Source organism: Engystomops pustulosus, chromosome 7, assembly GCF_040894005.1.
Source record: "Engystomops pustulosus chromosome 7, aEngPut4.maternal, whole genome shotgun sequence".
Classification (NCBI taxonomy): Eukaryota; Metazoa; Chordata; class Amphibia; order Anura; family Leptodactylidae; genus Engystomops; species Engystomops pustulosus.
Window position 1 is genome coordinate 169,261,492 of NC_092417.1, and position 23,245 is coordinate 169,284,736.

Here is a 23,245-nt window from a genome sequence, read left to right on the forward strand (position 1 = left end):
CTCACTGCTCCCCCTTACCTCTCCATAGACTAATAAGTCATCTGGATGGAGGCATCAGGTTTTCTGGGTGATACGTTCCACCTAAATTTTGGGTAATTGAGTCAATACGGGATCAGATCTCATATGTCTCATCTAGGATTTAGACAAAAGCGTCCCAAAGTTACCAAAAACTGGTGGTTCTGCGTTGAAAGCTAGAGAATTGATAGTGAATTGATAGTTTTCTCTAATTTTTTCTTTTTTAAAACTGGACAATTCCTTTAAGTCCCATGTTTCAAGTGCCACTGTCAGCAAGCAGAGCTGTAATGATGAGAGACAGAGACTCTGAGAATCCCACTCACACTGCAGTTTATGATGTGACACAGTGTAAGGCGCATGGCCCTCACCCCGTCCCGCTCAGGGACCAAAGTAAAGAAGAACACAGAGAGGGAGAGAGATGCCCGGCGCCGCGCGCGCCCATTGGCTGCTCTTCTCCACCACGTGATTACGCCTCGCCGCCTGATTGGTCGGGAGGAAATGGCCTAGGCGGGAGTTACGGAGGCGGTGACGGGGTTGCCCAGGTAACGGGTTCGGTCCTGTCCGGAGCTGGCGGGCGCGGGGGGTCCGGCTCACAGGTCACGTGTCCGCGGCGGAGAGGGAAGTGCTGTGTGTGCCTGGTGTAGCAGGAGAGAACCGGAGAAGAGGGGGCGGAGCGGGAGGCGGGGGACCGGGCTGCACTACACGGAGCATCACCCTTATCATCCCGGGAGAGAGGACCCAGCATTACCCTCATCATCCTCAGGTGAGAGCCCGACTGAACATCACACTGCACTACACGGAGCATCACCTTCATCCCAGCATTACTCTCATCATCCCGGGAGAGAGGACCCAGCATTACTCTCATCATCCCGGGAGAGAGGACCCAGCATTACTCTCATCATCCCGGGAGAGAGGACCCAGCATTACTCTCATCATCCCGGGAGAGAGGACCCAGCATTACTCTCATCATCCCGGGAGAGAGGACCCAGCATTACTCTCATCATTCCGGGAGAGAGGACCCAGCATTACTCTCATCATCCCGGGAGATAGGACCCAGCTTTACTCTCATCATCCAAGGAGAGAGAGGGAGAGAGGACTGGGCATCACTCCCATCATCCAAGGAGAAAGAGGAAGAGAGGACTGGGCATCACTCCAATCATCCTGGGAGAGAGAGAGAGGATCAAACATCACCCTCATCATCCCAGGAGAAAGGACTCCCTGGGAGAGGGAGAGGACGGAGCATCACCCCCATCATCCTGGGAGAGAGAGAGAGGACAGGTAAGAGCGGGCCAGCACATATTCTATCATATGCATAGAGGACCATGAATACATCACACAGGACAGTATAGACCTCATCTACACTATACACTACTAGAGGGGGCCACATCACCACGAAGACCCCCATCACACTGCACAACACCAAGCTACAGCATCACAGGACAGTACAGAGGGGGCCATGTCCCCACAGAGACCCCCATCATATCCACACTGTGCATGGAGGAGCCTGTATCACTACAGCATCACGGGACTGTATAGAGGGGGCCACATCACCCCAGAGACCCCCATCATATCCACACTGTGCATGGAGGACCCTGTATGACTACAGCATCACGGGACTGTATAGAGGGGGCCACATCAGCCCAGAGACCCCCATCATATCCACACTGTGCATGGAGGAGCCTGTATGACTACAGCATCACGGGACTGTATAGAGGGGGCCACATCACCCCAGAGACCCCCATCATATCCACACTGTGCATGGAGGACCCTGTATGACTACAGTATCACGGGACTGTATAGAGGGGGCCACATCACCCCAGAGACCCCCATCATATCCACACTGTGCACAGAGGAGGCTGTGCAGCTACAACCACACTGTCCATCATGTCACCCTAGAGCACATTACTCCCGGTATCACTATGACTCCCACACTAGGATATAACTACAGTCCTGTCATTGTGATGTGTAATGTATTGCTCCCGCTGGGTTCCCTACCTACACTACATATAGATGAGCACGCTCTCTCACTATACATGGACCCTTGCCCTGCTTTTCTAATGCTTCTCAGACCGCATTCACACGTGCCGTTTATTAGGGCAGCAAATGCGTTTTATAATCCTTCAAGACGCATCAAATGTTGGGACTATGTTGCATTAAACTACAGAAAACTGGTTCCCAGGCAAAACGCATCACAAAATGCGACACAACGCGGTTAGGAGTCAAAAACGCAACATAATAACAGAAGGACCGCAGATACAGGCATTTAAATGGTACAGGAACAGGACGTAACATAAAACTGCAACGCCGCAGCCTCACAGTCAGTCTATGGGCATGTTCACACAGCGGATACCCTCCAGATAATACACTATATAAAGGGGTCCTGGTATTTCAGGGGTCCCCTATGTCTTTAGAGCGGAGGCTAAACACTGCAGTCATTGCAGCGTTGCTTAGTAGAAAGTGTTAATTACGGAATCCCTTTAATTCTGGGATGACGTGTAACTGGGGATCCCGTGTTTGGGATCGTACTACTATAAGTCGCACATTTCGGCGTTGCAGCGCCGTTCCTATCCCTGTTTTCAATCATATCTTTCATTTTATTTCCCCCTTATTTTACAAAAGTGTAATTATAGGCAGTAATTGAGGTAATTGCCGGTAATTACTCCGCTAATTGATGCCGCTCCCCGCCACGTACGGTGGTAACGCTGCGCTGCGCTCCTCTTATTTCATTGTTTGTAAACTGCTGGTGATTATTGATTCCGGCTCTTGTGGCCCCCGTCGGGTGAAGAGACCCCCGATCACTGCTCCCTTTGTCACCATATTGTGCGGATGCACTGACGAATGTAGAATAATTGAGCCCCCAGCACCCGCGCTCCTCATACACCCGTCTGGACGGAAGGTTCAAGGGTTTGCACAATTTATATGCAAACTGGAAAAAGCTTGTGCCGAGCGAAGCAGAGGACTGAGAACAGATGTCTCCACTTCTTATCGTTACCCCCGAGCCGGCCATGCAAGTACGACTTCACCTCCAGCCGCGGGATCCTACGGATTCTACTACTCGGACGCCTGTGATATTCACTGTCACTGATTGTTCTGATGAGGGTAAAAGTCCCCAATGCTGCACATATAACCTCTGAACCTCACGGATTGCACTTAGGACCTTTAATAGCTGCTAAAGGTCTAATACGGACCAAAGTAGAGCGCGTCTCGGTTGTATTTGAATGTTTTGGCTGAGAAAAAGGCGCAAATATGACATACTACTTGTCACAGGATTTTACCCTATTAAACTATTACCCTCTTGGGTCGGGGATGAAATTTCTTTTCTGAGAAATCGTACCCATTTACCCATAAAAAACCCCCCTCCAAAGTCATGTCACAATGAGCAGAGAAGTGTCATATTTTACCTGAGATGAGTCAAGTTTAGAGGCTGCAGGGGAAATGTCATTTCAGATGCCGCTATCTTTGGTTCTACAGTATCTCCCACTATCTCTGGTTCTGTAGATCGCAGAACCACAGTACAGTACAGAGGCTGTTGTTGGTATTGCAGCTCAGCTACCTAAATATACCCACTGAACCAACTGCTATGTTACACAGGGTTATAACCACACATATCACCCATATATTTTACTGTTCAGCTGCTCGTTCCATGCCAAAATGTCACTTCAGAAATATGGAAATTAGGCTGAAGTGCCTGGGAGGTGTTACCAGAGCACTTCCACCACTCAGCTGCCTGTATCTCCGGTGTTGTACATCACAAAGCCATAAGCTTGATGTATCCTGAAAGATGTGATACTTATCTTTAATATGACACCAGCAGCATGTTTTCAGGTACTATAGAACAGACGATGGAGGCGTCTGAAGTGACTCTCCCCTGCAGCCCCTAAACTTGACTCCTTTCTGCTGCGATGTGACCTGAAAGATGCAATTCTTATGTTGAATATGTTACCAGCAGCATGTTTTCAGGTACCATAGAACAGATGAAAAGGTGTCTGAAGTGACCCCCCCCCTGCAGCCTCTCTGTTGCGATGTGACCTGAAAGATGTGGTTCTTATCTTTAATATGACACTAGCAGCATGTTTTCAGGTACTATAGAACAGATGATGGAAGCATCTGAACTGACTCTCTCCTGCAGCCTCTAAACTTGACTCTTCTCTGTTGCGATGTGACCTGAAAGATGCGATACTTCTCTTTAATATGATACCAGAAGCTTGTTTTCAGGCACTATAGTAAAGAAGATGGAAGCGTCTGAAGTGACTCTCCCCCTGCAGCCCCTAAACTTGACTCTTCTTCGCTGTGATGTGACCTGAAAGATGCAATTCTTATCTTTAATTTGATACTAGCAGAGTGTTTTCAGGTACTATAGAACAGACAATGCAGGCGTCTGAAGTGACTCTCAACCTGCAGACTTTATGCTGCAATGTGATCTGAAAGATGCGATTCTTATCTTTAATATGACACCAGCAGCATGTTTTCAGGTACTATAGAACAGATGATGGAAGCATCTCAACTGACTCTCCCCTGCATCCTCTAAACTTGACTCTTCTCTGCTGCAATGTGACCTGAAAGTTGTGATTCTTCTCTTTAATATGACATCAGCAGCATGTTTTCAGGTACTATAGTGAAGAAGATGGAGGTGTCTGAAGTGACTCCCCCCCCCCTCCCTGTAGCCTTTAAACTTGACTCTTCTCTGCTCATTGTCACATGACTTTGGAGGAGATTTTTTTATTGTAAATGAGTGAGATTTCACATAAAGGAGGGAATTCTAGAAAGGACATTTCCTATCCTACTTGTGGAGCTTCTAGTTAAAATCTGATGACAGGTTCCCTTTAACTATACTTTTGAATTAGTATCTTTTATTTGCTACATTGTATCTATCTGTTGAACAATCACTTTGTCTTTGTGTTTTTGCAGGTACAATATCCCTCTTTCCTGATGTAAGATTGGGGTAAATTACAATCTCATTTCTGGATTTGGATTTCCCTGGATTGGAGATGCTGGACGGCGGGTGAAGAACACGAGGGATATGGCAGCTGTGGTGAAATTCTGGATTGTACAGATGTGGTGGGATTGTAGAAATGATTTGTGCTGAATAGGAAAGACTTTGCTGTTGGGATGGCTCGTACTAGCGCTGTAGAGGAATATCTGGATGGATGCACCTGCGAAGGAATATGTCTGCTTGTTTCCTGGAATTCCTGAGGAAAATTCCGGAATATAAATAAGAAGGAAATGGAGTGTGTTCCAGAATCTAAGCAGCACCAGCGGAGGAAGCCAGTATCACACGGGCTGGAGGACCAGAAGAGGGTGAGTAACAGGAGCCGGGATTATAATCTAGTAATCTGCACCACTGAAGCTCTGCAAAAAGTGGAAATTAATGCATGATTGCGGCGTTTGTGCAAGTTTTTGTCACTTCTCTTTCACACGTGTCATATTCTTGCAGTGTTAAATCATCTAATGTCACTTTAACCTAAGGCTGGTTGACAGATCCAGGATATGGCTACATTTCTGCTTTTGTAAAATAGGCTCCCTGTGTGTTTTGTGGTGATCTATGTTCTGTGCACCTAAAGATGAATATATCATTGTCTCCTACACAGATTTAGGGGCACTTTAAAATTTTCTTTCTAGCCCCCAGAGTTGTGGAGATATCAGTCCCGGTATCTAATCATTATAATCCTCTCTGCTGTCAGAGAGGAGGTGCTGGGAGGGGGCACGTGTTATGCTAATCCTCTCTGACAAGTAGAAGATTATCCCACCCACCTCCTCTGCTCCAGCTCCTCCTCTCTGACATTGGAGAGGATTATAATGGTCAAATACTGGAACTGATATATCACTTTGAAAGAAGTGTCCCTAAATATGTAAAAAAGCCAATATATTATGAGGTCAGAGGTGGTGAAAGGTCCTCTTTAAAGGGATTGTCCCAAGTTTCATTATTATTCTCTATCCACAGTTTAGTTAAAACAGGATCCCAATTCTTGTGAATTTTGGAAGTCTGTTCTCCTTATCTACAAGGTCCCTGCAATTGGAACCCCATTGAACAGATTGTTATACACTATCCTATAGATAGGTCTGTGAAACTTGGGACCGACTTTTTAAGGTCTGTGTGTATCGGTGACATATTCTTGTGGTTACATTGTCATGTGAAGTCTGGGCGACTCGTTCTCGTGTATTAGGACTGCTTCAGTTTTGGATTGATTTCTTTCTCTACAGTTTATGAGGGATCTCTCTGCTGAGAAGTAGTTGGTCTTCTCTCCTTCTGTGGATGCTGTCCAGAACAGACTCTGGACTGTTATAATATCTGTATGATGCAAGGACTCTTTGTCTGCTGGCTGAGCTTCAGCACCAGTATTGTACGAACTGTTATGTTTCTGTATGATGCAAGGACTCCCGTCTTGTGCAATGTGTGCTTTCCGTGGGTCCACTTCCACAAGTGAACGGCCTTCCACTGCCTGTGTGATCTCCCCCTCCTCCCCTCTACCCATTGTTCCTCCTGCCTGACTCATGTTACACGGACACTTTCGGCCTCATGCACATGAATGTTCATGTTTGCATGTATTTGTATGGCCTCACATACATTGCGGTGGTCCGTATGAGTGGGCCTCACACAGCGATGACACATGGACTGCAAACAATGGACTATGGGTCTGTTGTTTGCATCCTGATAATTTAGGCGTCTGTGTGCAGGTAGGAGGAGAAGTAATAGAGTAATAATATGAAGCATTTAACTTTTGTATTAAATGTTGTTTAGCTAAACTGTGGTTAAATTATGTGATACTGGGAAAGGAATATGCAAATAAGGTTTAAAGGTGGGGAAAAGGAGACCTATGCCTCAACCCTGACCAAAATAAAGCTATGTCTGACCTACAAGAAGCCAAGTGTCACCTGGTTGTGTATAAAACTGGTTTGGCAACTGGAGAGACGATCAGCGCTGTTCAGGTAGAAGCATAACTCTTTATGGAGATTCACGGATGGAAATCATATTTGCATATTCCTTCCCCAGAATCGCTAGCACAGCTCCCCCACGCTTGTATCACAGCCAATCCCCATGTTGGGGGGTCCTGCATTTAGTGGATGTGTTTGGATACTGAATATGTTGAACATGTATAAGATGATGTGCAGAGGCCCTAAGACGGGTTATACTGATGTGATGGGATAGTCCCCATCCTGTCCCCATCCTGGACCATGTGTATGGATACGTTACTGTATAGTTACATCCTTAGCTTTTTTTTTTCTTGCTGTCAAAGACTCCTCAGCCGAAATAATGAAGGCTGAGGATAATTATATCCAGAAATGGGTTTGTTACAGAAGAGATGATGTCTCTGGGTGCAGAAACTAACACGTTCTACGTATATTTATTTCGCTTGGCCGATTCATTTGTAATTTCCGTTATACTGCAAACGCACTTTCACACCTGAGAGTATGACACACAAGTCTTCATGGTGGATGTGATGGATTATGTGCCAGCATATGTAGTGTTACACCATGTACTGTGCCTGGGTGTTATCCGGGTGCCACTCATACATCATTCACTTACATCTCCAAAAAGGGTGAAACTGCATCTGTCTACCTCTATCTAAGGCCGATACATGCGCAGCGGATCACAAGGAGAGAACTTCATTCCATAGTGAGAACCAAACAGTGAGATTTCCTCTATCTATCTATCTATCTATCTATCTATCTATCTATCTATCTATCTATCTCATATCTATCTCTCTATCTATCTGCCTATCTATCTATCTATCTCATATCTATCTCATATCTATCTATCTCATGTCTATCTATCTATCTATCTATCTATCTCATATCTATGTATGTATGTATCTATATATCTATCTATCTATCTATCTATCTATCTATCTATCTATCTATCTCTCTATCTATCTATCTGCCTATCTATCTATCTATCTATCTCATATCTATCTATCTATCTATCTATCTCATATCTATCTATCTATCTATCTCATATCTATCTATCTATCTATCTATCTATCTATCTATCTATCTATCTCATATCTATCTCTCTATCTATCTGCCTATCTATCTATCTATCTCATATCTAACTATCTATCTATCTATCTATCTATCTATCTATCTATCATCTATCTATCCTATCTATCTCATATCTATGTATGTATCTATCTATCTATCTATCTATCTATCTCATATCTATCTATGTATGTATGTATCTATCTATCTATCTATCTATCTATCTATCTATCTATCTATCTATCTATCTACCTCATATCTATGTATGTATGTATCTATCTATCTATTTTATATGCATCTATTTCATACCTACCTCCCCATCCTACGTCTATGTCCTGTGAAAGTGCATGAACATTTATAATTGACTCTGCTGAAGTAACAATGATTGTTGTCCCCAGTTGCAGGAGACAATGTAATGGTGTGGGGGTCTCTTGTGACATCCCTCCGCTGTATACAGCACCGTGTTAATAGCCTGGGCCTGGTTCGTATAGACTGTACACTGGGATGCGGCTGATGACCTGCCTCCACGTGCTGCATTGTCTAGCAGTGTCTATGGGTAATAAATGTAAATGACTTTATTGGATTTGCCCTGTAAAAATAGTGCGGATCTCCTCCATGTCGCTTGGCATTGGTGATGACAGATGAATGGGATTAGCAGTAATTAGCAGTCGCCGGCTTAATGTTATTGATCAGAGATGTGGATTTTGCATGAACCAGAATATCATTTTCTCATCCAAAGCGAGACAATGGGTCAAGGTTTATGATCTCTATAAGGCATCTGTCGTGTGTCTGTCTCCCCGGGCCCCGCTGTGCAGACGGTAATGATGCTCGACCTCAGCAATAGGATTAGATGCTGCAGTGGGGAAGTAACCTGTACTGTATGTATGGTGTCCGCATAGGTTACATATTGGATTACAGAAAGTGAAGAAGCAAATTCTTGTAATTTTGTGGTTTTGATTTACTTGTATATTTTTAATTTATTTGGATTGGCTTCTATATTTTTACATTGTATCCGGATTCCCTTGTATATTTTTACATTGTATCCGGATTTACTTTTATATTTTTACATTGTATCCAAATTCCCTTGTATATTTTTACATTGTATACGGATTCCCTTGTATATTTTTACATTGTATCCGGATTTACTTGTATATTTTTACATTGTATCCGGATTTACTTGTATATTTTTACATTGTATCCGGATTCCCTTGTATATTTTTACATTGTATCCGGATTCCCTTGTATATTTTTACATTGTATCCGGATTTACTTTTATATTTTTACATTGTATCCAGATTTCCTTGTATATTTTTACATTGTATCCGGATTCCCTTGTATATTTTTACATTGTATCCGGATTCCCTTGTATATTTTTACATTGTATCCGGATTCCCTTGTATATTTTTACATTGTATCCGGATTCCCTTGTATATTTTTACATTTGTACCCGGATTTGCTTGTATATTTTTACACTTTATCCGGATTTCCTTGTATATTTTTACATTGTATTCGGATTTACTTGTATATTTTTACATTGTATCCAGATTCCCTTGTATATTTTTACATTGTATCTGGATTTACTTGTATATTTTTACATTGTATCCAGATTCCCTTGTATATTTTTACATTGTATCCGGATTTACTTGTATATTTTTACATTGTATCCAGATTCCCTTGTATATTTTTACATTGTATCCGGATTTACTTTTATATTTTTACATTGTATCCAGATTCCCTTGTATATTTTTACATTGTATACGGATTCCCTTGTATATTTTTACATTGTATCCGGATTTACTTGTATATTTTTACATTGTATCCGGATTCCCTTGTATATTTTTACATTGTATCCGGATTTACTTGTATATTTTTACATTGTATCCGGATTCCCTTGTATATTTTTACATTGTATCCGGATTCCCTTGTATATTTTTACATTGTATCCGGATTTACTTTTATATTTTTACATTGTATCCAGATTTCCTTGTATATTTTTACATTGTATCCGGATTCCCTTGTATATTTTTACATTTGTACCCGGATTTGCTTGTATATTTTTACACTTTATCCGGATTCCCTTGTATATTTTTACATTGTATTCGGATTTACTTGTATATTTTTACATTGTATCCAGATTCCCTTGTATATTTTTACATTGTATCCGGATTCCCTTGTATATTTTTACATTGTATCCAGATTCCCTTGTATATTTTTACATTGTATCCGGATTCCCTTGTATATTTTTACATTGTATCCGGATTCCCTTGTATATTTTTACATTGTATTTGGATCTCCTTGTATATTTTTACACTTTATCCGGATTCCCTTGTATATTTTTACATTGTATCCGGATTCCCTTGTATATTTTTACACTTTATCCGGATTCCCTTGTATATTTTTACATTGTATTTGGATCTCCTTGTATATTTTTACATTGTATTTGGATCTCCTTGTATATTTTTACATTGTATCCAGATTCCCTTGTATATTTTTACATTGTATCCGGATTCCCTTGTATATGTTTACATTGTATTTGGATCTCCTTGTGTATTTTTACATTGTATTAGCATTTCTAAGTCTCATTGTTGCTATTTTCTTACTTCCAGTGATTGGTTACATCTGTTTCCCGACTCCTACGCTCACAATATTTAGAAAACCAGGGAAAATCTTCAATGGATTGTAATGCTCTGGGTTTGATTTATTGACTGTAAAGATGTCAGATCATCCTCCTCCTTCTTCCCGTCCCCCTCCCCAATTTCTCTGTAGTAAGAATCAATCAATAGGACCCGCAGGCAGTTTTTGGGTTCTGTAATAAGGACTTGATGGCAAAATATTTGGGACCTCTTGACACCGGCACAGTTTAATTGCTCCGGTACAAATAAATTAATATGCAATTAATTGTTTCCTGGGTTCGTCCTACAAGACAAAACCCCAGCGCGTCCCATCTGCTGCTGACACAGGGTGCCCATACACATGTAATAGGGGTGCGCTGAGAGGATAGCATGAGCTGGCAAGGCTCGCGGCAGCTGGGAAGTGAATCAATTGGTCATGCTCTGCCGCCATTCATCTTCACGCAAACTCTTTCTGTCACAGGGATTTATTCCCGTTATAATGATATGCGTAACTTTGATTTTAATGATACTTCCTGCTCCAATGTTTCCATCGTCCGGGTCAAAACATGTCTAATTAATAAAGGGCGCACTTCAGCTCCGCGCCAGTGCGGGATTATGCTGGACTGGAAACAACATAAGCCCTAACTGCGTAGGTATAGATATAGGGGATCATTGGGTTTAGTTATGGTGGGATGTCCACGGGATTGGTTGTTTGGGTTTGTTCTTAAAGAGAACCCGTCATGCAAAATAACCCCCCTAAACTAAATATATTTTCATAAACTGCCATTAGAGAGCATTGCCTCTATCCCTTCATTGTCCCTCTACATGCCTGTAACCCTAAGCAATGAGGTCCTAAAGCTGTATGCAAATGACCTGTGAAATGTCCAATGAAGCATTAGCATATTCAAGCTGTCCATCTTATTCATGAGTGGGAGGCACAGCCACACCCCCAGTGCATGACTGACAGCCTGTATAATGATGTGAGGCTGTATAATGATGTGCTTCCTGGTGCTGGTGGCCACGCCCCCTGCAGCCTGTGTGTGCATGTGTGTGTGTATAGGAGAGATACAGCAGCTCCAGGCAGCCATGTTACAGCAGAACATGTCAGATTCATGTGTAGCTGCTGTCTGTGTCTCTCACCTGTATATTAGGAGGATGCAGCATGTCAGCAGATGCAGCACACACACTAGCCATGCTTTACTATACATTACACACAGACATGAGCAGGGGGAGGAGAGGGGAGGGGTAACAGGAGTGACATCACTGCCTCTGACCATGTGACCAGCCTCATTTACATGATAAAGAATAGATGATTTTACAATGAATAATGTATGAAATAACTAGATAAAGGCTGGGATGGGATCCTTGTGAGCTGCTCCAACAGGTAGAGGTGACAGGACTAGTGGCAGAGACCTGATGACAGGTGTCCTTTAAGTTGAATTTGTATGTAACTCGGAACTGTATATTTTATAATTGTAGCTCTAGACAAATTTTGTCCCAGTGACAATTGCATTTTCAAAATGTTGAGCTTTCATGGCACCAAGGATTATCAATAAAGCTTCATTACAGACACCTTACAGCTGATCATTGCAGCCTGGGACTATAGTAACATCCAGAGAGGTCACCAGAGGTCAGAGAGGTCCGTCTGTAACTAGGGGTCATCTATTAGTCGGGTGTCCTTAAATCAGGAATTGCAGGTACAATAGGTTAGAGAGGTCCGTCTGTAACTAGGGGTCATTTATTAGTCCGGTGCCCTTAAATCGGGGACTGCAGGTACCAGAGGTCAGCGATGGTCCGTCTGTAACTAGGGGTCATCTATTAGTCAGTTGCCTTAAATCGGGGACTGTGTGTACCAGATGTCAGAGAGGTCCCTCTGTATCTAGAGGCCATGTATGAGTCGGCTGTTCCTAAATTGGGGACTGCATGTACTTGCATAATTCCTTTATTTATATAGCGCACACAGATTACGCAGCGCTGCACAGAACTTGTCACATCAGTCCCTGTCCCCAATGGGGCTCACAATCTAATCAACCTACCAGTATGTTTTGAAGTGTGGGAGGAAACCGGAGGACCCGGAGGAAACCCACGTAAACACTGAGAGAACAAAAACTTACAGCGGGGTCTTCCTTCCCTTATAAACCTCGGAATAGGAGGAGGAAGGGTATGAGCCTGGCCGCAGCACAGATCCGCTCGCTTTGACTGATTATGTGGCGTTTTTGCTCTTTCCCCGACTCTCACGTTTCGTCATTTTGATGAATCCCAGCTTGTTTTTTTATCCCCCTTTAGACTAACGATTGGCCGGCACCTGAAAGCTTTTTTTTATAAAGCGGATTGATGGATTACCTGAAGGCAATGCTATTAGAGGCTTCAAATGTGGCAAAATACTGGAGCTTAATCAATCCCTGCTCCTTGGGAAATTCTTAGGATTATATTGCAGAACACAATATGCTACAATGTGAATGCGTCTTATTTTAGGATGTTCTGGAGCTTTGATATTAGCAGAATTGATAACAACATGGGAAAAAAACTCTTTTTTTTAAAATTTTTACAAAATGTATAGTTGTAGCACAGTTTCTATGTCTATTGCAGGGCAGCTCATGGATCTTCCCACCTTAAAATGTACTTTAAAGGCATCAGGCCAAGTTTAAAGGAAATCTACCATCAAAATCCATCATGATAAAGCAGGGACACATATATCCTGGTACCGTGACTGTGGTAACCTACTTATATTTGTTATCCATGGCCTCCTTCCTTATAAAATCAACTTTTTGAATTATGCTAATGAGTCTGAGAGGCTCTGAGGGCGTCATCAGAGCCCCTCTGTGCTGCAATGTTACAATGAGAAGAACATGTCTCCCCCCTCTCCTTGCTCTCTCCCTCTGCCTGTGTAATCTAGCAGCAGTCAGAAGTGCAGGGTGAGAGGAGACCTGCTCTGCTCATTGTAACAGCCTGTGAATCTGCAGCACAGAGGGGTTCTGGTGACACGCTCAGAACCCTTCAAGCTCATTGGCATAATTATAAAAGTTGATTTTAGAAGGAAGGAGGTCATGGATAACAAATATAAGAAGATTACCACAGTCCCGGTGCCCGGATCTATGAGTAATGTCCCTGGTTTATCATGATGGATTTTGATGGTAGATTAAAGTCAAGATGATAGGTGATGAATCGCTCATTGCTGGAAATCTGAATGCTGGGACTTTTACCAAAAGATGAGATATTTATGAGATGGAGAAGCACGGACTCCAAGCATCATAGTGATGCAAGGAGTCCCATCCCCAGCACTGTGGTTGGTCTGTGAAATCCGGCCACTGCAGGTCCATGATCCAAAGATCGACCATAGTCACTTGTTTTAGTCCTTATACTTTCATGTGTTCCCAAATTAATGCTAAAATGTAGAGGACTGGTAGCAGAAATTCAGCCTGCGGTATCAGCCTGTACAGGGTTTGTTGTCTGTTTCCATGGAGACACATTAGTTTGCATAGGAGTTGTATAAATAGATCACATTAAAACTTGTAGGTTTTCTGGTCTTCGAAAGTTCCCAAACTATTATAAAGTGTCACTTTGACTCTTCGGCAAAATCTTCCCCATACATGTATTGTCACATGTGACTCGCTCCGTTTTTTGGAGAGCGGGTACAGACTGGGATAATCCGGAAGCTAAATAAAGCAAAGTCCTAAGCACTGGGCCACATTCCCAGCAGAGAGTCTGCATGAAATCCTATTTATTTCCCTTTCTTTGATATTTTGGACGTATTCCATATAATCCGCATTAGTGAATTCTCTTCTGTATTAACCTCTAGATCTTAGAGCAAAGTGGAAATAGCTGTGAAAAAAAAAAAAATTGGAAACGAAGCAAGTGAGATCATTTGTCAGATTTCTCAGTCCCTGCCCGTGTGGTGAGCGGTGTTAACACAGTCAGTATGTCTACAAGTGTTTGTTCTTTTCCGGCTCCTTGGATCGCGTCCAGTTCTTGCACAGAACATTCTTTATGTTGCCATATGACTCTTTTTGTCGGAGGTCTGGGTCTAGTTGTTACATGGAAGCGAAATTGTGCAACTCGATTCATTGTGACAGATTGGGGCTCATTTACTAAGGGTCCGCGGACCGCACAAATGTCGGATATTCCGACGATTACCATTTTGCGCCGTATTTAAAAGTGGATTGTGCCGCACGCGATCAGATTTTAGCGCATCGGCGCCGGGTTTCACGCGACACAAATCGGGGGGGGGGGGGGTGGGTGGGCCGTCAGACGATCCGACGGATTCGGACAATGTGCGGGATTAAACATTTAAATTGTGTCGCAATACCAAGCACTTACACAGCACCAGGAAGAAGAAGGTGAACCCCGGCGGACCTGAGCGGGGAAGCGACACATGCAGGATATCAGGCGCACGATCTTGGTCAATCGCGCCGGACTTCATCTTCGTCATACTGTCCGGATCGGGGATTGCAACAGGACCGGGTAAGTAAATGTGCCCCATTGTGATGGTCTAAAGTGTCTGTAGATATTGGATCGCTGGCCTTTGAACTTCTCCAGCTCTTCATAAACTACAACTCCCATCAGAGACGACCTCTGTTTCTGATATCCCTGACAAATATTACGTTTTTGCTTGGAGAAATCACAAAGCAGACAGACAATTCTCTGTAGTAGATGTAAAGGACATGGGGATCATTCGGATGAATGGCTGACAGTGCAGAAGTCCTATATCGTCTATCCTTAGCCTTGAGTTCCCTCCTTCTTAGATAATTCCTTCAAAGGGTAATTTTTGGGGCTTAAAATACTGACAGGATTGTTTAACAATATCCTATTGATGGAGGGCTGACCCCCAGGACCCCCAAAGATCAGCAGATAAACAGAAAATGGAACACAGACAGCTCCGTTCTCTGTTTAGTGGCTGAACCGAGTCATTGCATCGTGGCTCCCTTTCAGATGAGATGATCTGCAGGAACCTGTTTTGAATGGAGCCTTTTGCCTCCTGTTCCCTCTTGAGAGCAGCTGATCTGCTGATTTGGATAAGATATCCCTTTAAGATATACATGCCTGAGCATGATAATTTGGTGGACCAACAAACCACATAATGTGTATAGCAATTGTCTTCCCCGTCACAAATGACAGATAAAGAGGTTTTGGGCATGATGGATTTTAGCGTGACAAATCCTTTTGTTCTCTAGGGAGGAGGGGGGGGGGGGGGATAAAACCCTTCCAAAGGTGTCTGGCAACGGCCAAATCCCATATCCCCCTTAAAACGGTTTTCCAGTGACATACAAATTAGCATCTATCCACAGGATTGGGACTAGCCTGCTGATCGGCAGGGGTCTCAATGATGGGATTCCCACGGATTCCAAGAACGGGGTCCGTTGCAACCTCGTCTTACCCTGAGATGAAGAGATAAGCCCGTCGCGTATGCGCCAGCTGCTATATTCATCTTTATGGTGCTGACGGAGATTGCTGAGTTCAGCGCTGGGCTATCTCCTTCAGCGCTATGGAGATAACCCCTGGACCTACTATTTCGTCATTCATGATTCCCATCACTGAGACCCCCACCAATCACCAAGTTAGCCCTAATCTTGTGGATAGGGGCTAACTAGTATGTCACTGGAGAACCCCTTTAAGAATAAGTGCACTTGTGTTAGATGGGGGGATTCCGTAATGATAGCTATTCAAGGGGCACAGCCACATTCAAGTATGTATCATGGCTTTGGTTCCCGGATGTTACTTTTATTCAGGTCAGAAGAAAACCTCATGAAGCAATGTGAACAGGGACGTACATTCAGATACAATCAGTGAAATTATGAAATTATAATTATTTCTTTAATAGGAACAATTTTCCAATTTTGTGTCTTTGTTGTTTTTCATCCAGAACCCCCCCCCCCCCCCTCCTATGTAACGTTACCAGTAATATCATTTATGGCATTTTAAATGGCGCAGGCAGGGGGAATTTCCCAATATAGAGAAAATTGCATTACTTCTAATAAATCTCCCTTTATCTTATTACCTAAAATGAGATTGGCGCTCGGCCAGTGTGTAGGGTGGGATTCCCGCTCTCTGGCCGTGCTATAAATTGCCTTGTGTTATCTATATGATATCTTTATCGCTCTGTACATTGATGTATGATCATGGGTCCCTGCTAGTCATTGGCTAATAGCCATAATAAGTAATAACGACTCCTACAAAATAGACAGTGAAAAATTGAGAAAAAAACAAAAAACGGAGGGCGACGCCTAAGGCAATAGCGTTAAATAAAGCAAACCCCAAGGGGCTTCCCTGTTTTTTGAGAAAGGGTTGTTTGACCCCAAACGCGTGATTTAGGGCTTAATAACTGGTATGTCACCATTTTATCAAATTTTACATGAATTCTAAGTATCATCTCTAATAAATTTATTTAACTTTGGAGACTGTTTTTACTGATCAGTCTTATCTGGTGACCAGCGCTCAGTTTTTACACGAGTTTCCTGGTGTTTTGTCCTACAAAATATGCAGCGCTGTTGGTCAGCGAATAGTTAAAATATCAGTGACCTGATATTGCTTGACATAGGACATATTAAAGGACATCCCTGGGGGGTCTCCTTTAAGTTTGTGAGCTTTTCTTAGTTTTAGCTATACCAATGCTTGACTTAAAGGAACACTCCACTCAAAGCTAATTGATTGGATATACACGGGGCAGGGCCTGGAGGGAGGAGCAGGACTCATTCTCATTGTATTCCTAGAACCTGGAGTCCTGCTCCTCCCTTCAGGCCCTGCACAATGAATCGGATGTGATTGGAGTGTCCCTTTAAGGATCACCAGGCAATATTTATGCCGTGTCTTAAAGGTGTTTTCCATGTTTAAAATTATTTATGGTGTATCCTAAAAATAGAATCTTAATATCACATTTGGTGGGGGTCTAACACCCAGCACCCTTGACTGATTTAAGAAGCTATAAACAAAGACTATAAAAAGGACTAGACAGCACCGCTCTCAGTGTAGTGGCAGAACCGAGTCATTGCAGCTGAACTATTTAAATGAATGGGAGTTGAACTGCAGTAATACTGTCTGACCACTACACAGAAGATGGCGCTATCTGCATCCTGTTCACTTCTCAGCTGCTGAGAACATTAGATCTATGGGGGTGCTTAGTGTTTGATGATCAGAATGAGGATGATATTTATTCTATGGATATATGATCAATATTTTTAGCACAGATTTGGATAATCTGAATCATAGCCTATTATTTTTATTATTATTACGGTACTGGGTGCCCTGATCTGAAGGCGCTGTCTGGCAGTAGTCGTAGCTTTTTTCCGGTCCCCCGATGAAGGTCCCTTTCTTGCTGTTGTGGGCTGATTAGTTTAATGTGTTCTCCAGTTACCACTAATGGACGTCGCCTTGAATGCCCTTTAAGCTGAGTGTAATTTGTTGCGAGCGGCTTTGCCTGTCACAGCGACGCGCTAAGTGTTATATATGTTACGTGTTATCCGCGTGTCATTCTGTTACATGTTTCACAATTGAACTTTACCAAAAGCAACAACCATTGATAATTCCCGACACTAATCGAATTCACCCCCAGCGATGGCGTTACCAAGGTACGGGTCATGACCTTTCCTGTAAATTCCTCCCGATAATGGCGCCTCTTTCATTTTCACATCATTTCAGACAGAAGGCCGATGTGATGAAAGGATGAAGAGTGACTCGTCCACAACAGCGCCCGTCCCGAAAGAAGCCGCACAATTCAATTATCAGTCGCTCGCAGGAATCTAAGGCCTTGTTTGTCTCCATCTACAGCGAGGGATGATGTGTGCACTATCCCGAGCAGATCAATGCTTCCCGTGTATAGCACCACTGGTGGCTACTGGTGCACAATGTACAATTTTGGGATGATCAGTGAAAGATTTGCTGCCCAAAGTCAACTTTGGCTGACTGATTCGGACCGAGCGCCGCATTTAACTATCAAAATTGTGTTGCACGCCCTGTGTGAAAGGTGCACCACAAAAAAGATGGTAGACTCTGTCGGACCAGTGCAGGAAAGCGACAGTGACCTTGTCAGTAAATGATTCCCATGGTGTATGTAAGGAGGATATATGATGGTATATGTTATCTATCCAGGGATTCAGGGATATTAGGAGAATAACATGTTATGATTGGATAGGAGGTAACTTCTAGACTGATGAGTCCAGACCCAGACTGTGTGTCATAATGAGGGTCCTGCGGCCCCTAATAGGCACAAGCACATAGACATAGCCGAATACAGAGGTCTTGTCAAGACTAGAGCTTGTTAATCAATTGTATCAGCAGTTCACCGCCTCAAGAAGGCTTGTTCTACCCTAATGGACCTGCACCCTAACCCCTGCCACCCAACAGCTATCCCATATTCATTGGGTGGGATATTTAGAGATAATTGCATTGCTGCCTATATATCCCTATAATAAAAACCCATTTGTCATAAATAGAGCGATGCTTGGTGTGTTGCCCAGGTCAATCATAGCCATGACTAGTTGCTATGAGCATCAACTTGCCGGATTGATTGTTCGGCTGCCAATCCAGCAACACGTCCGGATCCGGCAGCCGAACCCGACCATCGGGTCTGCTCATCTCTAGTTATAAGAAAAACCCCATAGGTGTAGTCACCTATTTACCTCGCATTGTATCGCCTATTTCCTATGTTTGAAGTATCTTATGGTAGTATTTTCTAGGTCAGTGATGGCGAACCTATAGCACGGGTGCCTTAGGTGGAACTCAGGGCCCTCTATGTGGGCACCTAGGCCACATTGCCCCAGCACAGAGTTCACCAGACATGACTTATAGAATTCCCCTGCACCTGCAATGTAGAGGCCACTCTTCAAAGCAACACATCCTCGGCTATTGAATTTGTTGTAGAACAGCGAGTTACTGCTGAAATTGCTGTGTTGGCACTTTGCTATAAATACGTGTTTTTTTTTTGTAATTTGGGCACTCTGTCTCAAAAAGGTTTACCATCACTGTTCTAGGTGTTCCATTGGATAGGGCCTAACTTGCTGATCGGTGGGGGTCCCTTCAATGAGACACAGATCACTGAGAACCTAGGGTCCGATGGAGTGAAATGTACCTCTGCCAGACCCCTCTTTGCTCCATAAGATGAGCGGAGCAGCCGGCCGCGCATGTGCTGCCGCACTCATCTCTATGGAGTTGACGGAGATTACCTAGCGCTGTACTCTGCAAGCTCCATAGAGATGTCTGGGACCGCCCGGACACATGCACGCCCATAGTGGGAAAAACCTACCATGCCTACTTCTTGAGTTGACAAGTAACTAAAAATATCAAGTTTGTATTCATAACTTGCCTGTGCAATATGGGACAATGGAACCACGGTCAGTCGTTGGTGGTCCGCATGGCACGAGTATGTGAGGTCAGCAGAAAAGACGGCAACAAACTCAGGCAGCAATAAGACCTGCTGTTTAATTTGTGTCTGGAGTCGTGGTCCTGTGTAAGAGCCCTTAGAAATACATGGGGTTGTGTGCCCAAACACCACAATGGTGTGCATGGTGCTCCAGTGCTTCCCAACGTACCCACATGTTACTGTGCTGACCCCAAGGAGAGAACATTACTGCAGCCACCAGCCATTGGGTGACACAGTCGGACGTCACTGCTGTCACTATTCTGCCGCTGAGGATTATTATCACTGGCAGGACTTGGATGTAGACTTAGAAACGTCTATGATACAATATTTATATACATTTCGGAACCTTTGGGCAAATCATGAATAATTTGTCTGGCGTCTTTGTTGCCGGTCCTTACAGATCCCTTCTGTCTGCTCCGTATATTTGTCTATAAATCAGGTGAGGTGAGCGGATACAATTCTGTTTCATTCTGCAGGGGATTCCCCCTTATTTCGTACCTTGCTGGGGGCGGAGGGCGCAGAGATTTCCCCTTTGACCTCAGCTGCTGTAACATCAGACTTGGCCCCGCAGACTAGTTTTGAGGAATGATGTCCGCTCATGTTCCCATGGCCTCCCAGCAGCGATACTTCCATTTATTTTGTGTTCCGTGAAATGAAATGAGCCTTAAATCTGCGCCTGACAGCAGCATTATCTTATCTCTCTCCGGCCGCAGTGACTCGTCCTGATTGCTGATGTGTTATTTCGCTCGGCATCAAAGCTTTTACCAGCTCCAGCGACGGGGAATCGTCCCTCTAATTGATGGCGCTGTTAATTAATGACTTGCTACGTGTACAGTCAGAAATGATCTATAGATACAAGTTCTCCCTTATAATCACTTGTTTTATTCAGGTTATAGGAGCAGAAGAGCATAAATGACCCGAGTGATGGTTATTTAAAATTTCGGACCATCCCCAAACTTTCAAGGAGTTTTTCAGTAGATCTGAACCATCAAAACTACAGGCAGTGCTATATAGAGGAAGGGGACTCCAATGTAAAGACCCCTAGAGAGCTGAACATAGAGATATACAAAGGGGACCTTCAACATGACCATACAGATTGCAGCCAGTGTTGGGTATTATCCCCGTAGAGTTGTTAGTAGCAGCAGGACTGTGAAGTATGAATTTATATTCCAGGGTTGTAGCATCTCCGAGTTCACTGAGCTGGCTGCCCTCACACTGCTGTGCTCTGTGCAGGCAGTGTTGGGTATTTGGAGAGATGTGTAATCAAACCTTTGAGTGTGTTGTAAGTAGCAGCAGGACTGTGACATATGGATTTATATTACAGGATTTTAGCTTCTCTAAGTATACTGTGGTATGTCCTCACACTGCTGTGCTCTGTGCAGGCAGAGTAAGGAATAGTCTCTGGAGAGCATTATAATGGTTCCTTTCTGCATTTTGTCCATCAGAGCAGGGACTGTGAAATCTGCGTTTATATTATTGGGTTTTAGCTTTTCCAAATCACTGGGGGCATGTCCTCACACTGCTGTGCTCTGTGTTCTCTGCAGCCAGTGTTAAGTATTGTCTTTGGAGAGATGTGTAATCAGTCCACTGAGTATGTTGTTAGTAGCTGCAGGACTGTGAGAAATTGATTTTATATTACAAGATGGTAACTTCTTCAAGTGTACTGGGGGTTTTATCCTCACACTGCTGTGCCCTGTGCTCTCTATACACTTCAGAAAAGTATCTTTAATTTACTGGCTGACTGTGAGGGTGTAAGTTACATTTCTTATGGTGTATCCAGTAGTTTCTTTCCTGCCCTTCTACAGCCGTGTACAGAGTGTTGTCCTCATATAACGTGTATATAGCGAGTATCAGTCCACTTCTATGACTTACCCATCACACTCACTGCCCTGCATAGCGTCCCCTACTGTGGCTGATATCAATGACGTCGGTTATGAGAGGAGACGGGATGATATTGCCTATAGATTTCCTGGCTTTCCAGATTCCCTGAGTGACTTGTCTGTGATGGTTGTTGTATCGGATGACAATTCCATATGTTTAAATGACAGATCGGGCGAGGACTGACTGATCCCTGTTGCCGTCTGTGGCCCCTTATGGGTTTTGATTGATGGGGTGCAGAGCAGTTTATTGGCTTGTACATCTGCACAGATAATACACGGCAGATCCGCTCTATGACAATGGTTGGCATCCGTCACATTCGTTCATGTGACGACAAGAGAGAAATGGTCATAATCATCTAATATCTCTAGTGTATGGCCAGATTATACCCAGCCCAAACAGAGAGATATTAAATGGTTAATATATCTACTCTAAACCTCCTCAATGTGGGATTGGTGGAGGTCCAATATCTCTAGTATGTGGCCAGATTATACCCCAATTTACCAAAGATAACAAATTAGCGGTCCCCTACTTAAGAACACCTAACTTACAGACGACCCCTAGTTACAAACGGACCTCTAGATGTTGGGAATTTACTGTACTTTATCCTTAGGCTACAATAAACAGTTATTAAATGTGTCAAAAATGAAGCTTTATTGTTAATCCTGGTTCTTATGACAATCCAACATTTTTTTTTTTAAATCCAATTGTCACAGAGACCAAAGAAAATTTTGGCTGGGGCTACAATGATAAAATATACAGTTCTGACTTGCATACAAATTCAACTTAAGAACAAACCTGCAAACCTGCATGTAACCCGGGGACTGGCTGTAATTGTATCAGTGCAAGTGCAGGGAAAGAAAAAACTAGTAATACAAACCAAAAAGAAAGAAGAAAGAGAGCAACACCAGCACTCAGAATAAAAAAAATACATAATTTGGGTAATTATGAGTAAAATTAATACATTTCAAACTTTATACAGAAGAGGGTGTACAGCAGAAAACAAAACTTACAAATGCAAAAACCGGGTTACGTACAGGATTGTGTCTGTAGGTTTGTTCTTAAGGGTGAAGACACACATGGCGTTTTTGGGCCGTTTTTGGGCCGTTTTTACTAAGTGCGTTTTCAGATTGTTAAAAACGCATGCGTTAAAAAACGCATGCGTTTTTTAAAAACGCATGCGTTTTTTGAAAACGCATGCGTTTTTGTCCGTTTTTCATTGCGAAATTTCGGAAAAACGGACAAAAACGCATGCGTTTTTAAAAACCGGATGCGTTTTTAACGATCTGAAAACGCACTTAGTAAAAACGGCCCAAAAATGGCCCAAAAACGCCATGTGTGTCTTCACCCTAAGGCTAAAGTACAGCAAATTATCAAAATCCAGAGGTCCGTTTGTAACTAGGGGTCGTAT

At 43.3% G+C, this 23,245-nt stretch overlaps 1 protein-coding gene across 4 annotated transcripts in view; it reads left to right on the forward strand.

Annotated features, from left to right (window-relative positions):
- The first annotated feature begins 585 nt into the window (after positions 1-585).
- NAV2 (neuron navigator 2) overlaps positions 586-23,245 on the forward strand; it is a 318,312-nt gene continuing 295,652 nt past the window's right edge. The window contains exons 1-2 of one of the 4 annotated variants that reach the window (XM_072118921.1): positions 586-1,293; positions 4,924-5,313. In XM_072118921.1, the coding sequence (XP_071975022.1) occupies positions 5,239-5,313 (75 nt within the window). In that variant the 5' untranslated portion in view covers positions 586-1,293; positions 4,924-5,238. The remainder of the gene's footprint in view (positions 1,294-4,923; positions 5,314-23,245) is intronic. The other 3 variants (XM_072118922.1, XM_072118923.1, XM_072118927.1) reach the window with 3 other exon arrangements.